Source organism: Lepus europaeus, chromosome 3, assembly GCF_033115175.1.
Source record: "Lepus europaeus isolate LE1 chromosome 3, mLepTim1.pri, whole genome shotgun sequence".
Taxonomy (NCBI): Eukaryota; Metazoa; Chordata; class Mammalia; order Lagomorpha; family Leporidae; genus Lepus; species Lepus europaeus.
The window spans coordinates 44,242,888-44,258,326 of NC_084829.1; the positions used below are offsets into that span (position 1 = coordinate 44,242,888).

The 15,439-nt window shown below is 50.0% G+C and overlaps 1 protein-coding gene across 1 annotated transcript in view; it reads left to right on the forward strand.

The window, feature by feature from the left end:
• Positions 1 to 237: 237 nt before the first annotated feature.
• SPATS1 (spermatogenesis associated serine rich 1) overlaps positions 238 to 15,439 on the forward strand; it is a 35,516-nt gene continuing 20,314 nt past the window's right edge. Inside the window, exons 1-2 of the mRNA XM_062187204.1 lie at positions 238 to 346; positions 7,898 to 8,045. Of these exons, the coding sequence (XP_062043188.1) occupies positions 238 to 346; positions 7,898 to 8,045 (257 nt within the window). The remainder of the gene's footprint in view (positions 347 to 7,897; positions 8,046 to 15,439) is intronic.

Genomic DNA, 15,439 nt, shown 5'->3' on the forward strand with positions numbered 1-15,439 from the left:
GGGTTGATCCGGGCACAGCCTGGGGCCTCCCTTGGGCAGGTGCTGGGCAGCCGCGGAGGCACGAACGACCTGTAGGGGGAGGCCAGCCCTGACCTTGGCCTCTCCGGGGCGCGTGGGGTGCCGCGGTTTGTGGCGACTGGCGCCTTTCTCACAGGGCTCTTTCCTTTATGTCTGGGTTGCTTCTGATGTTTCCCATCACCTCGTGCGTAGAGGATTCCATGTTCCCAAGGGGGCCGCATGCGGAGTCGCCACCTCCACTGCACGTCGAGAGCTATCTGCAGCACAGAGCTGGAGAAGGTTCCAGAGAAAGGGGATGCCGGCATGGCCCAGGACGAGAGGAGATACAGTTGAGTTCTTGGAGAGGCCGAGGGCTGGGTGTGCATCCGGCGGTCGTGGTATCCCAGGGCCCGGGGGCATGGTGGGAAGCTTCCGAGCAGGCCAGTTTGGGGCACACGGAAAGGACTGAGGAGTGGTTGACGTCTCCCTTACCCGGCCTGGACCTCCCTCGGAGCAGCGCGGGAAGTCTGTTATGGACCAGGCAGGGAGCAGAGGCTGCCCTGTCCAGTGCTTGGCGCACGACCGTGAGGCTGGGGTTTGGCGTGAGGCTGGGATTTGGCGTGAGGCTGGGGTTTGGCGTGAGGCTGGGATTTGGCGTGAGGCTGGGGTTTGACGTGAGTCTGCGTTTCCACAGGCCCCTACCCTTTCTGTTTTTCTTCTGCTCGGACCTTAGCAGAATTGTGGCACTGTTGGATGGGCAGCCTGAGTGGAGATTAGGAACACTCTAAGGAAAGGCTGAAATTGAGTACCGGCTGGTAGCTCAAAAATGGATGCTTTTTTTAATTTAAATTGTTTTTAATTAATTTGGGAGGCAGAGGAAAAAAAAGAGAGAGTTCCAATCCACTGGTTCACTTCCCAAATACCTGCTGCAATAGCTGGGACTGGGCAGGGGTTAGTGCTGGGAGCTGGGAACTCAACCCGGGTCTCCCATGTGGGGGTCGGGGACCAACCACGTGAGCCATCACCGCTGCCAGGCTGGGTGTGCAGTAGCAGGAAGCTGGGGTGAGCAGCCAGGCATTCAACCCAAGGACTGATTTGGGTCCCCGGCTTCTTACCTGCTAGGGCCAATGCTCCCCCGAAGTAATAACTGGCTCCTCCGGCAGAGGAGGTGTCTGGGAGCACATGGAGCAGAACAGTCTCCCAGAATGCCTCGGGCTGAGCGTGTGCTCTGAGTGTGGCTTTCCTGTTCCAGCGTGCTGTGTGCTGCAGGAGGGGTTGTAGAATGGGCTATCTTTGTCCCAAAGGATCTTAGCTTGCTCCCTGGTCATCTATAACCCAGAGGGGTGGCCTTCTTCCTCACGGTGGGGAAAGGAGAGGCAGGTACAGTTTGGGACACCTCGGGGCCAGGAGAGCTGCAGGAGGAAGAACCAGTAAGAGCTCCATATGGCTGAGAGGCCGAGGAGAACAGGGTTCTGGGATTCTGACTTCAGACTCCAGACTTTCTGCCATTCCTACTCTGGTTTGGGGTCAAGAGCGAAGCTGCTATTTACAGGGTAGGCCAGGTTAGCTCCATGTTCCTGAGTTAGTGGTGCCAGGAGAGCGGGAGGCCCTGGGATTCACCAGATCACATTAACCGAAGACTTCTGGTTTCCTTTTCTTTTGAAAGATATATTGATTTGAAAGGTAGAATGATAGAAAGAGTGATTTTCCATCTACTAGTTCACTCCCCCAATGGCTGCAGCAGCTAGTGCTGGGCCAGGTGGAAGCCAGGAGCCCCATCCAGGTTTCCCAGGCTCATGCATATGGGCCATCATTCTCTGTTTCCCAGGTGCATTAGCAGGGAGCTAGATGGAAGTGGAACAGTTAAAATTGGAACCCATGATCTGATGTGGATGCTGGCTTCTCAAGTCGGGGAGCTTAGCCCAGTGCTCCACGGCACCTGCCCCTCCTTTTCTGCTCTGTTGGTGTGTCCACTCGGACCAGCTTAATATAGAGTTCCTGGGTCTTAGGAAGGAAGGGGCTCCACAAATTAGTTGACGATACATGCATGTGTGTGTGTGTGTGTGTGTTTCTAGAAGGGAGAGCCACCCACTGCTTTTTTCTTTTTTTCTTTTTTTTTCTTTTTTTTGGACAGGCAGAGTGGATAGTGAGAGAGAGAGAGACTGAGAGAAAGGTCTTCCTTTGCCGTTGGTTTACCCTCCAATGGCCGCCACGGCTGGCACGCTGAGGCCGGCGTATTGTGCTGATCCGAAGCCAGGAGCCAGGTGCTTCTCCTGGTCTCCTATGGGGTGCAGGGCCCAAGCACTTGGGCCATCCTCCACTGCACTCCCGGGCCACAGCAGAGAGCTGGCCTGGAAGAGGGGCAACTGGGACAGAATCCGGCGCCCCCACCGGGATTAGAACCCCGTGTGCCAGCGCTGTAGGCGGAGGATTAGCCTGTTGAGCCACTGCGTTGGTCCCATTGCTTTTATTGCTCCCAAGGAGGGAAGCAGGTCTATAGTGTGGAAAGGGCTACATAAGCCAGTGCTCTAGAAACTTAAGGTGCTTATGGAGCAGATAAGCATGGCTGGGAAACCAGGTGTTTGGTTAAAAAGGTCTCCCCAGTAAAGGAACATAACTCGATGTATTGTTTTTCTCCCCGGTAGACTGAGCGTTTGTGAAAATCAGCCAAGATGAGAAGTGTGTGAGAGCACTTTGGTTATGTAAGGTGTTATTCCTGCCTGAAGAAATGGAAATCAGTTTCTTGAATCCCACAGATGGTACCAAAGAACCAGACTTTCTTCTAAACTCTCATTCCCCTCAGATTCTTTTGTGGCCGCCAGAACCTTCTCTTGAGATTTTTTTTATTGCATCATTTTTTCTTATTTCCTAGTGTTTAGAGTCTTGTTAGTGTGTCCTGGTTTATGGCTTACTTGGCATTTATCGCATTTGAGTGATGATTTTCCTGAGGAACAGGGACCCTTTCTAGAAGGGTGCACCAATGGATGGAGGATCTCTCTCTCTCTCTGTAAAATAAATCCTAAAAACAAAAAACAAAAAATAAAACACCTTGGTTTTATGCCTGGATTCAGTTGCTGATTCCAACATTAGGCTCACCCAGACTCTGAGAGGCAGCAGTGAGGCAATTATGTTCCTGGGTTCCAATTTCTAGCCCTGGTTTTCAAAGACATTTGGGGAGTGAATCAGTAGGTGAGAGCTAGTGCTACCTGTCTGCCTGCCTCTTTTTCTTTTAAAATATTTTTTTTATTTGAAAGACTAACTTACAAAGAGAGGTAGACAGTGGGAGAGAGAGAGAGCGAGAGCGAGAGAGAGAGAGAGAGAGAGATATCTTCCACCCGCTGGTTCATTCCCCAAATGACAGCAATGACTAGAGCTGAACTGATCTGAAACCAGGAGCCAGAAGCTTCTTCCAGGTCTCCCATGTGAGTGCAGGAGCCCAAGCACTTGGGTCATACTCTGCTGCTTTCCCAGCTGCATCAACAGGGAACTGGATCAGAAGTGGAGCAACTGAGACTCAAACCAGTGCCCATATGGGACGCTAGTGCTACAGGCTGGGGCTTTAACCCGCTATGCCACAGTGCTGGCCCCTGTCTGCCTGCCTCTTTTGAAAACATTTTAGAAAAGAGAAAAGGAAATTTAGTAGTTAGACTTAAATTTTATTTATTTGAGAAGCAGAGAGAGAGAGAGAGGGAGAGAGAGAGAGAGAGAGAGAGATCTTCCATCCACTGGTTTAATCCTCAAATGCCACAACGGCTGAGATTGGGCCAAGCCAAAGCCAGGAGCTGGGAACTCAATCTGGATCTCTCACATGCGTGTCAGAGACCCAGCGACTTGAGCCATCACCTAAGTGATGCATTAGCAGGAAACTAGAATAGGAGGCAGAATCCAAGAACCATGATAGGGGATATGCATGTTCCAGGTGATGTCTTAACCACTGGACCCAACACCTGTTGCACTATTCAGATTCTTTTCTTTTTTGACAGGCAGAATTAGACAGTGAGAGAGAGAGAGAGAGAGAGAGAGAGAGAGAGAGAGAGAGAAAGGTCTTCCTTCCATTGGTTCACCCCCCCCCCCCTCCCAAATGGCCGCTATGGCTGGCGTGCTGCGCTGATACAAAGCCAGGAGCCAGGTGTTTCCTCCTGGTCTCCCATGCGGGTACAGGGACCCAAGCACTTGGGCCATCCTCCACTGCCTTCCCTGGCCACAGCAGAGAGCTGGACTGGAAGGGGAGCAACCGGGACAGAATCAGGCGCCTCAGCCGGGACTAGAACCTGGGGTGCAGGCGCCGCAGGTGGAGGATTAGCCAAGTGAGCCGTGGTGCCAGCCAACTATTCAGACTCCTGAGTGTGAATAAGGCTCAAGGATGTCTTAACCAATTAATTTTGCTTATATTTTATATATGCATACAGGTGACTAATCAGCACGTAAGGAAGGTTACAGGAATGTTTGTAGTGAGTTTAAAATAAACCTTCTGCTGCTAAAGCACTGGGCCATAGTTTAGTTGGCAGTCTCTGTCCTTTGTGCTACAAAAAATGTTCCTGACACTGATGGATTCTTTTTTATCTTTGAAGATTTGTTTATTGACTTGAAAAGCAGAATTACAAGGCTGGCGCCGCGGCTCACTAGGCTAATCCTCTGCCTGCGGTGCCGGCACCCCGGGTTCTAGTCCTGGTTGGGGTACCAGATTCTGTCCCGGTTGCTCCTCTTCCAGTCCAGCTCTCTGCTGTGGCCAGGGAAGGCAGTGGAGGATGGCCCAAGTGCTTGGGCCCTGCACCCGCATGGGAGACCAGGAGGAAGCAGCCGGCTCCTGGCTTTGGATTGGCGCAGTGCGCCGGCCATAGCAGCATTTGGGGGGTGAACCAATGGAAGGAAGACCTTTCTCTCTGCCTCTCTCTCTCTCACTAACTCTGCCTGTCAAAATAAAAATAAAAGCAGAATTACAGAAAGAGAGAGAGAGACAGAGACAGAGACAGAGAGAGAGAGAGAAGGAGAGATTGGTCCACCTGTTCATTCTTCAAATGGCTGCAACAGCCAGGGCTGGGCCAGACTGAAGCCAGGAACCCAGAGTTTCTTCTGGATCGCCCACATGAATGTGGGGGGGCCCAACCAGTTGGACCATCCTCCTCTACTTTTCCAGATGCATTAGCAGCGAGCGGGATGGGAAGTGGAGCATCCAGGACTCAAACCAGCACCCATATGGGATGCTGGCATCTCAGGCGGAGGCTGAACCTGCTGTGCCACAGTGCTGGGCCTAGTGGTGCCTTACATTTAGTGGAACACCGTATATGCACTTAGGGCTCCAGGTCTCTAATCACTGCTTTAGCTGAGTCCCACAGGTTCGATGTATAGTTCATTAGTTATTAAGCACCTCGAGATTTCCATTATGATTTCTTCTTTTATCTGAATTATTTAGTGGTTTGACTTCCCACGCTTGTGGATGTGTTTTGGCTGTCGTTTGATGGTCTTGCGCTGTGATCTGAGTCACACCTGTGGGTACTTGTCTTGTGGCTGAGGATTTGGGTGGCTGCTCCTTTGGCTGCTGGGGACCCGTCCTCTCCTCCACACAGCTCTGCTGCCTTCGTGCCCTCTGCTGGCCTTGGCTCCGTCCCAGTTACTCACGCCGCAGGCCCTGTCTGTGCCTGGGGCTGCTGCACGTACCAGGGAATATTCCAGAGCGGCACTTCTCACACGCGGCTCGCCCCCAGGGTCACCTGAGCTTTTTCCTAAACACACTCATCTCCAGACGGCCCATCTGCCCAGAGCCCTGGAGTGCACGTTAGGTGAGTGCACCAAGGGGATTCTGATGGCAACTTTGGGAAATCCGGCGCAGCTGGGCTTCGGCACGTGGGGTTGGCTAGAATGCGGGGCAGTGGTGGAGTTGGACGTGAAGAAGAGAAAGAGCACAGCCAAGGCCACGAGCTGCTGTGGGAGGGGGCATCTCTAAGGGGCAGGTTCCTAGGCCTCTCTAGGAAGGGTTCTAACTCAATTGGTCTGTGATGGAGCCCAGGCATCTGCATTTGTAAGTGACCTCCTAAGCATTGCCAATGCAGCCAGTCCTAATGCCATACTCCCCGATGGAGGGTGTAGGAGGAAGGAAGCAGCTCAGATGTTTTTTGTTAAGATTTATTTATTTATTTGAAAGTCAGAGTTACACAGAGAGGAGAGGCAGAGAGAGAGAGAGAGAGGTCTTCCATCCTCTGGTTCACTCCCCGATTGGCCGAAATGGCCAGAGCTGTGCCGATCCAAAGCCAGGAGCCAGGAGCTTCCTCCAAGTCTCCCACGTGGGTGCAGGGGCCGAAGGACTTAGGCCATCTTCTACTGCTTTCCCAGGCCACAGCAGAGAGCTGAATCAGAACAAGAGAAGCTGGGCCTCGAACTGGTGCCCATATGGAATGCTGGCGCTTCAGGCAGCGGTTTTACCCATTACGCCACAGCGCCTGCCCCGTTAGCTGGTTTTTAAACTGTCTAGAATCACAGGGGAAATCCTCTTAAGAATGAAGGGTTGTGGGTGGCGATGGAACATGAGAAGAGTGGGAAAGATAGGATTCACTTGATACTCGACTCATGGAGGAAATGAATGGAAAGATGACCCGCAGAGCAGTCCTGCTGATGGAGCGTGGGGATTTGCCGAGGTTTGTATAACACGTGGTTTATATCGTATGCTCAGGAAGCCTGACGCTGTGCAGGTGGAATTGCGGCCAGTCTAAGAGTACACTCAAGAGTCAGGGAAACCTGACTGACTTCTTGTCATTTTCTTATAGCTGTTGGGTTAACACTGTGCGTACGGAGTTTCCGTGCTCTACGAAGTTATGCATGAAGAAACCCATGAAGTTATGCATGTGATCCAAAGGTACACAGCTATGTAGAGTTATGAGAGAACAGATTGACTCACAGAGTGGTGACTGAATAGAAGAGTGGGTGCGGATGGTGGTTCCATCTCTCCATCTGACCGTCTCTGGCTTTTGGGACTCCCTTACTTGTGGCTGTGGTTGGAGAGTTACACGTCTTCTTCATTGGTTCATTCGCTCAAACACTTATTGAGCATCTACTTTGTGCCAGGCGCTGTCCTGGATGCTACTGAGATGAGTAAGACCAGTCTGGTGGGGAAGCCATGTTCATCGATGAACAATGACGCTGCAGTGGGAGGGAGCCCTGGGGCGTTTCTGATCTCCAACTGTATTAGGAGTTGTTCTGTGGATGAATCCCTGGGCAGATTGCACTGGCAAGCTTGGTTTGATGTAGAGCGTTATTGAACTTGATTCAGATTCTTCCGCTTAGGTCAGAGCAGGTGAGCTGTGTGTAGGGGCAAACAGTCTAGCATGGTGCTTGGGAGTTTTGGACTTTGCACTGTGAACCATGATCGAATCTAGGCCTAAAAGTTTATTTGCTGTGTGATCATAGGCAAGCTGCTTACCTCTCTGAGCCTCTGTTTCCTTGGCTGTGAAATAGAGGAGGTAATAATTATAAATTGTCACTGGGGTTAAATTGGATAACGTGTGTAAGGCATTAACATTAATCTCCAGTACACTGTAAGTGCTTGCAGATTTTTTTTTAAAGATTTTTTTATTTATTTGAAAGGCAGCATTACAGAGAGAAAGAGAGAAATCTTCCATGTGCTGGTTCATTCCCCATGTGGCAGAGGGCTGGGCCAGGCAGAAGCCAGGAGGCTCATCCAGGTCTCCCACATGGATGGCAGGGGCCCAAGTACTGGGGCCATCTTCCACTGCTTTTCCCAGGCTGTTATTGGCAGGGAGCTGGGTTGGAAGCGGAACATCTGGGACACAAAGCAGTGCCCATGTGGGATGCCAGCGTCTCGGGCGGTGGCTTTACCTGCTGTGCCACAGGGCTGGCCCAGATATTTCCAACAATGCAAGTAAATAACGCTATTTGTGTGTTGCAGGTGCTAACCATGGTGATTTCCTGGAGTCCAAGGCTGGCTGTGCCAGTACAGCCCTCTCCGCCCGGAGAGCCGACTCCTCATCTTCTGTTGGAACAGGTGCAAGTGTCCGTGAGCCTCCAGGCATCCACAGAGTGAATGCTCAGCTAGAGTAAGTAAGAGGCTGGTGAAGAGCTGTCACTGTGGGGGAAGTTCTGTCCAAAAAGCCAGTAGTCTGACGGGGGCACGAGCATGGATTCTGGAACTAGACTGTCAGGTTCAAATCCCAGCTCTGCTACATGGTATGTGCATATTATACTTCACCTCCTGGCCCTCAATTTTCCTCTCCCTAAAATGGGCATAAAATTTCATAGGATTGTTGTAAGTATTGCATGAGTTGATAGATGTAAGGTGACTGAAAGACTCCCGGCATATGATAAGTGCTTAGTACTTACACAAAGTGCTTGCTGTTAGGAGGTTCAAAAGTGAGTGGAACTAAACTATAAATATTTTGAATACATAGGCACATACATAGGTGTGAAACTTAAAGAAAAGCAAGGGAATGAACGGTTATTCTGAGAGTTGCAGTCAGGATGGCGGCCACCTCTCAGCACAGGGACACACGGCGGGGGGGGGGGGGCGGTCAGTGCTTTGTTTGTTGACCTGGACATTGGCTTTGCTATTCTTTGTAAAATTTTATTAACATAGTTTTCTTTTTTTAAAAAAATCACTTATTTATTTTATTTGAAAGTCAGAGTTACACAGAGAGAAGGAGAGGTGGAGAGAGAGAGAGAGAGAGAGAGAGAGAGAGAGAGAGAGAGAGGTCTTCCATCTACTGGTTCACTACCCAATTGGCTACAACAGCCAAAGCTACACCGATCCGAAGCCAGGAGCCAAGAGCCTCTTCTGGGTCTCCCACATGGGTGCAGGGGCCCAAGGACTTGGCCATTTTCCATTGCTTTCCCAGGCCATAGCAGAGTGATGGATCAGAAGTGGAACAGCTGGGACATGAACTGGTGTCCATATGGGATGCCGGCACTGGAGGTGGCAGCTTTACCCACTGGGCCACAGTGCCGGTCCCTATATAGTTTTCTGTTTATGTTTCTTCTAAAGTAAAAAGTTTAGAAAAACCTTTTCTCAACTTGCTTGTTATAATAAAAGTATTTTCCGTTTATTCTAGAAAAGTTACAAATATAAAAAGAGTATTAAAACCACCCACACTAATTTCACATCTTAGAGAATAAATTTGGTATTTGTTTTTTCCTTATCCATAGATACATAAATTTATTTTATACGTTAAGAGCATAGTATACCACTGTTTCATAAAATCTACTTTTTTTTTAATTTCAGTATCATTTTTTCTATATCTGAGAAGAATGTCTTTGGTATTTTGATTGGTATCACATTGAATCTGTAAATTGCTTTTGAAAGTATGGACATTTTGATGGTTTTGATTCTTCCAATCCATGAACATGGAATATTTTTCCATTATTTTATATCTTCTATTTCTTTATTTAATGTTTTGTAATTCTGATCATAGAGATCTTTGACATCCTTGGTTAAATTTATCCCAAGATATTTCTTTTTTTTTTTTTCTTTGTAGCTATTGAGAATTGGATTTTTTATTTTTCTTTTTTTAATTTTTGACAGGCAGAGTGGACAGTGAGAGAGAGAGACAGAGAGAAAGGTCTTCCTTTTTGCCGTTTGTTCACCCTCCAATGACCGCTGCGGCCGGCGCACTGCGCTGATCCGAAGGCAGGAGCCAGGTGCTTCTCCTGGTCTCCCATGGGGTGCAGGGCCCAAGCACATGGGCCATCCTCCACTGCACTCCCTGGCCACAGCAGAGAGCTGGCCTGGAAGAGGGGCAACCGGGACAGAATCCGGCGCCCCGACCGGGACTAGAACCCGGTGTGCCGGCGCTGCTAGGTGGAGGATTGGCCTATTGAGCCATGGCGCCGGCCAAAATCTACTTTCTAAAAAGACGTGTTAAGGATTTTACTCTTTCAAAGCAGTTTTAGGTTCACAGCAAGTTTAAGGAGGAAGGTTCCGCAAGTTTCCGTATACCTCACTGTCCGTTTGTGTGCATAGCCACGGCCGATATCAGCATCCCCACAGAGAGATGCACTTGTTCCGGCTGGTGAAGCTCACTGCCACAGCCGTCCACAGCGTCTGTGGGTTCATTCTCGGCCCTGTGCCTTCTGTGCACTTGGATGGATGCACAATGACATGTGTCCCTCATTGCAATTTCGCTCAGAGAGCCTCACGGCTCCGCACACCTGCCTCGCTCTGCTGCTTCACTCCCCGCTCCTGCATCCCGAAACCCCCACCCACAACCACTGACCTTTTTATTCCTTAAAGGGTCTTTCTTTTCCCCGATCTTTTAAATGTCTCCATGTTTCCTCCTTCTCCAGAATGCCGTATAACTGGACTCACAGAGCATATAGCCTTTTTCAGATCGGGGTCTTTCACTTAGTAGATGCATTGAAGGCTCCGCTGTGTCTGTCCCCGGCTTGTTAGCACATCCTTTTCAAGCGTTAAATAGTACTCCCTTGTCTGGGCGTACCAAGGCTTAATCATTCATTCACCTGCTGAAGGACATCTTGCAAAGCCTGCATTTCCACTGAACAATACACAGAGAGAACTTTCTCATATCCTGGAGTGTTTATCAAGAGCACGTTTTTTGAAAATTACTTGCTAGAGATGAATAGGCAGCAATCCAGCCAGCACCCTATGGACTCAAAGAGTTTGCTCTTACAATCAATGCTCTGATGAGCGAACCTGTACGCGTCTTTTGCCCGTCTCTGGTTTTATCATGAACGTAAGTCCCTAGAAGTGGAATCAGTGTGTCAAATGGAAGAGAAGTCACTCAAGTGATTCTGTAATAAAATCCACTCCAAGTGGGCTTCTCGGCCCCTCCCACTAGGTGTGAAACAGGTTGGCAAACATTTCAAGATCTGCCGCTTCGGTTCCTCTGCAACGGGTGTGATTTGCCGCAGCAGCAGTGGGCCCCTGTGCTGGGAGGGGGAGAAAGCTCGGATGGCAGGCTTACGTGCTGCAAAACGGGGGGCTGGGGGATCAGTGCTGATTCCACATTCATAACTCCCCCATAAATAACTCTTTTTCATCTGTCGTGAGGCCTGGGATAAAGAGGACCTCATTCAAAGTATGCACACTCAGGTCTGAAACTCCAGGCCTCAGACTGATACATTCAACTGCATCTGGATGTCCCAACAGGCTCCTGCAACTCCTCATGCCTTGACTGAATGGATCACCCCTCCCCCAAACCAGATTCTCCTTCTGGGTCCCCTGTCTCAACAGATAGTCTCTGTTTGTGCAGTTGCAAGGGACAGAGAGATCCAGGGGTCAGCTCGGCTCCAGGCATCCATCCACTGGCATCAAGTCCTGAAGTGTGAGTCCATCTCTACTCCATCTGTATTGCCACCAACTCACTCCTGGTACCGCCAAGCTCTTGTCTGGACCAGCACAAGACCTTCTGCATTAGTTATCTGTTGATGTAACACATCACCCAAAATTTAGTCTGAAAAAAGGAACATTTATTGTGTCGCATCTTCTGTGCGTCAGGAAGTGGGATATGACTTAGTTGTGTGCCCCTGGCTCAAGGTGTCTCTCACAAGATTGTCCTCAAGGTGTTGGCCAGGGCTCCCCTGAAGGCTCCACTGGGGCAAGGATCACTTCTAGGCTCACTCACGCAGTTGGTGGCAACAGCTAGTTCCTTGCAGGCTGTTGGGACTGAAGCCTTCCGTTCCTTGCTGGAGGTTGTCCAGAAGCTTCTTTAATTCTTTGCCTCTCCAAAAGGCAACGCCCACCATGGCAGCAGGAGAGCCAGAGTGTACGCAGGACAAAGCCAGTGTACCCAGTCTCAGGAGTGAAAGCCCCTTGTCACTTCTACTGGGTTCTGTCTGTTAGAAGTGAGGCAGGAGATCTGGCCCACACTCGAGGGGAGGAGATTTCAAACAGGAGTAAATACTGAGAGGCAAGGTCATTGGCAGGGAAGGATTGCCTACTGCACACTCCTAAATAGACACCCTACCTTATGTCATTGATATTATATTATATTATACTACATATAATATATTAGATTTTATTTATGTATTTGAGAGGCAATGTTACAGAGAGGGAAGGAGAGACAGAGATCTTCCGTCTGCTGGTTCACTCCCTAAATGTCTGGCATGGCTGGAGTTAGGCCTGGCAGAAGCCAGGAGCCAGGAGCTTCTTCTGGGTCTCCCATGTGGGTGCAGGGGCCCAAGCACTTGGGCCATCTTCCACTGCCCCCCCCAGGCACATTAGCAGGGAGCTGGATTGGAAGTGGAGCAGTCGAAGCTCCAACCGGCACCCATATGGGATTCTGGCACCAGTCCCCATGCTATACTTTTTTTTTTAAGATTTATTTTATTTATTTGAAAGTCAGAGTTACAGAGAGGCAGAGGGAGAGAGAAAGAGAGACGGAGAGAGAGAGAGAGAGAGAGAGAGAGAGAGAGAGGTCTTCCATCCACTGATTTACTCCCCAGATGGCTGCAATGGCCGAAGTTGCGCCAATCCAAAGCCAGGAGCTAGGAGCTTTTTCTGGGTCTCCCACACAGCTGCAGGGGCCCAAGGACTTGGGCCATCTTCTACTGCTTTCCCAGGCCATAGCAGAGAGCTGGATGGGAAGTGGAGCAGCCAGGACTAGAACCAGTGCCCATATGGGTTGCTGGCACTTCAGGCGGTGGCTTTACCTGCTACACCACAATGCCAGCCCCTCTATAATATACTCTTTTTTTTTTTTTTTGACAGGCAGAGTGGACAGTGAGAGAGAGAGAGAGAGACTGAGAGAAAGGTCTTCCTTTGCCGTTGGTTCACCCTCTAATGGCCGCTGCGGCCAGTGCGCTGAGCTGATCCGAAGCCAGGAGCCAGGTGCTTCTCCTGGTCTCCCATGCCGGTGCAGGGCCCAAAGACCTGGGCCATCCTCCACTGCCTTCCCGGGCCACAGCAGAGAGCTGGCCTGGAAGAGGGGCAACTGGGACAGAATCCGGCGCCCCGACCGGGACTAGAACCCGGTGTGCTGGCGCCACAGGCGGAGGATTAGCCTATTGAGCCGCGGCGTTGGCCTCTATAATATACTCTTAAAGTCCATTTCTCATGCAGCTTCCAGAGTTTATGAAGACAGAAACCTGCCCAAATGTGAGCATGCCATGTCCTTGCCTACCATTATTAAGTGATACCCAATTAAATTGTGATAAAGGAGCATCTGTTCCCCCATCCCCCACCCCCAGACTGCAAATCCTCCAGCTCGATCTTGTCCAGCCTCGTGTCCAGCACTGCCACCCCCGCATGGACTTTCTTCATTGCCTGCCATTTCTCCCCTCCTTTGTTGTCCCTGAGGCCTTTTGCTGTGTCTACAGATCCTTCCTGGTGGCTTTGCCCATGCTACCCTCTGTTTTCAAGGAGCTGTTCCGCTGTCCCTCTCTGCCCGGTCTTGATGAGGGTTTCCCATTGGGAGCTGCCATCTTATGTGACTTGTTTCTCGTCGGATGGATTTAAGCGGACACATGGCCCAAGCTGGTGCAGCAAGAGCCCTTCCCTGCGCTTTTTCACGCTGGAGGTGGGGCTGGAGCTTGGCTGGAGGGCTGTGAGAATCTGCATCTGAGGTTGGCAGACCCCTTCCTGCCTATGTGGAGACGCTGGTCTGTGGCTGGCAAAAGCGACGCCAAGATTTCAAGACAAGCAGACACCAGCGGGGCAAGTGACAGTTATGGAGATCCTGAGCTCCAGGTCCAGCTGTCTCCAACTATACCCTTGTCATGGAAACTGGTACCTCCCCATCATTCTTTAAACTTCCATGGTTTGAGCTGGGTTTCTGTCGCTTCGGGCCCAGAATATTGACGGCCACATATAGTGACTTCATACCCGCTTTTGAGATGCAGTTCAGGTATGCAGCTATAAAATCTTTCCAAGCATCTGCTCCGCTGCTGCCAGCCTACCTGGGTTAGGTACGCTTTCTGGATGCCCCTTTAATTCCCCAGAAGGGTCTCTTGCTGCATTTGCCCACTCTCCCTCATTCATCTGTGTTCATATCCACGCCCTGTTCCTCTAGACCTGAATTCCTTTGAGGGCAGGAACTGTGTGGAGTCATCTTTGGGTTCCCGAACATCTAGAATAGTGCCAGCCACAAAATGAACGTGCGAGCTCAGTAAACAAAGTAGGTCGATACTTTGAAAGTTCTTTTGGGAAGTTTTCTGTATCCTTGCAGTGTTTTATACACAGTTGGTTCAGCAAAACCTTTTTGCCTTGTGTTTAGGTGAGATGATTTTTGCCCCAATGTCAAGACTGTCATATGCTGAGTTGGTGGTTGGGGGAGCACCAAGTTTCTGAGCTCAGCTTCTCCATGACTTCTAGGTCATACAGTCTCAAGTTAGGAGATCTGGGCCTCCGATCCAGCTCTGACCATGTCTAGGTTCGTTTTTTATCCAAAGAAGTTAATTCTGACAGTCCATTTCCTTTTTTTAATTAAAAACATTAAAATTTATTTATTTTCATCTTATTTGAAAGGCAGAGAGACAAAGAGAAGGAAAGAGATAGAGATCTTCCATCTGCTGCTTCATTGCTCAGACGCCTACAACAGCCTGGGCTGGGCCGGGCCAAGGCCGGGAGCCTGGAATTCAGTCTGGGTCTCCCATGTGGGTTACAGGGCCCTAAGTCCCTGAGCCTTCACATCCTGCCTCCCAGGGTGTGCATAAGCAGGAAGCTAGAATCTGAAGCAGCATACGGACTTGACCCCAGGCATTCTGACATAGATGTGGGAGTCCCAAGTGATGTCTTTGCTACTGTGCCAAACGTCCACTCCAGTCCATTGCCTTGTTAAATGGAAATGATTGCCTCAGTCCCACCCACATTGCAGGACTATGAGTAGGGGGCGGTCTGGACAAGCAATGAGGAGTTGCTTTAAAACCACTTAAGGATGAACAGTGATGCAATAGGATGAAAACAAAAGAAGATCCAAAGACTTGGTAGAAGAGAAGTCCACTTGGAAGCTTTGTCTCTCCGTGGCTAAGCCGCTTAGACCAGAGTGATTGCTTCTTCTGCCGACACTACGGCAGTTTGTGGTGGGCCTTTTCCAGCTGCCAGCAAGTTCAGTGCTAAATATAATGCTCCATTACGGTCATCCTTTCAGTTTAGGTTTGCTTTTGATTGTTTCTTCCTCTGCTCCATGTATGTAATGATTTTTTTTAAAGTTGCATTTAATGATTTTATTGAACATGTATCAGTTTTGGTAACAGACTTATTGAAACATAATTCATATACTGTATAAATTAGAGTGCTCCAGAGAGAGCTGATAGGATGCATATAAATGGGATATGTATGAGAGAGGATTTGTGTGCTAGGGGAGTTGGCTCACCCAGTCCTGGGGGCTGAGAAATCCCATGACAGGCTGCCTGTCAGCTGGAGACCCTGGGGTACTGCCAGTGTGGTGCCAGCCAAGACCCAAGGTCTCAGCGGCACTGAGTGGTGGTGGTGGCACTCTGAGTCCCAGGCCAAAGTCCTGGGAATGTGGGGTGGGGTGGGAGG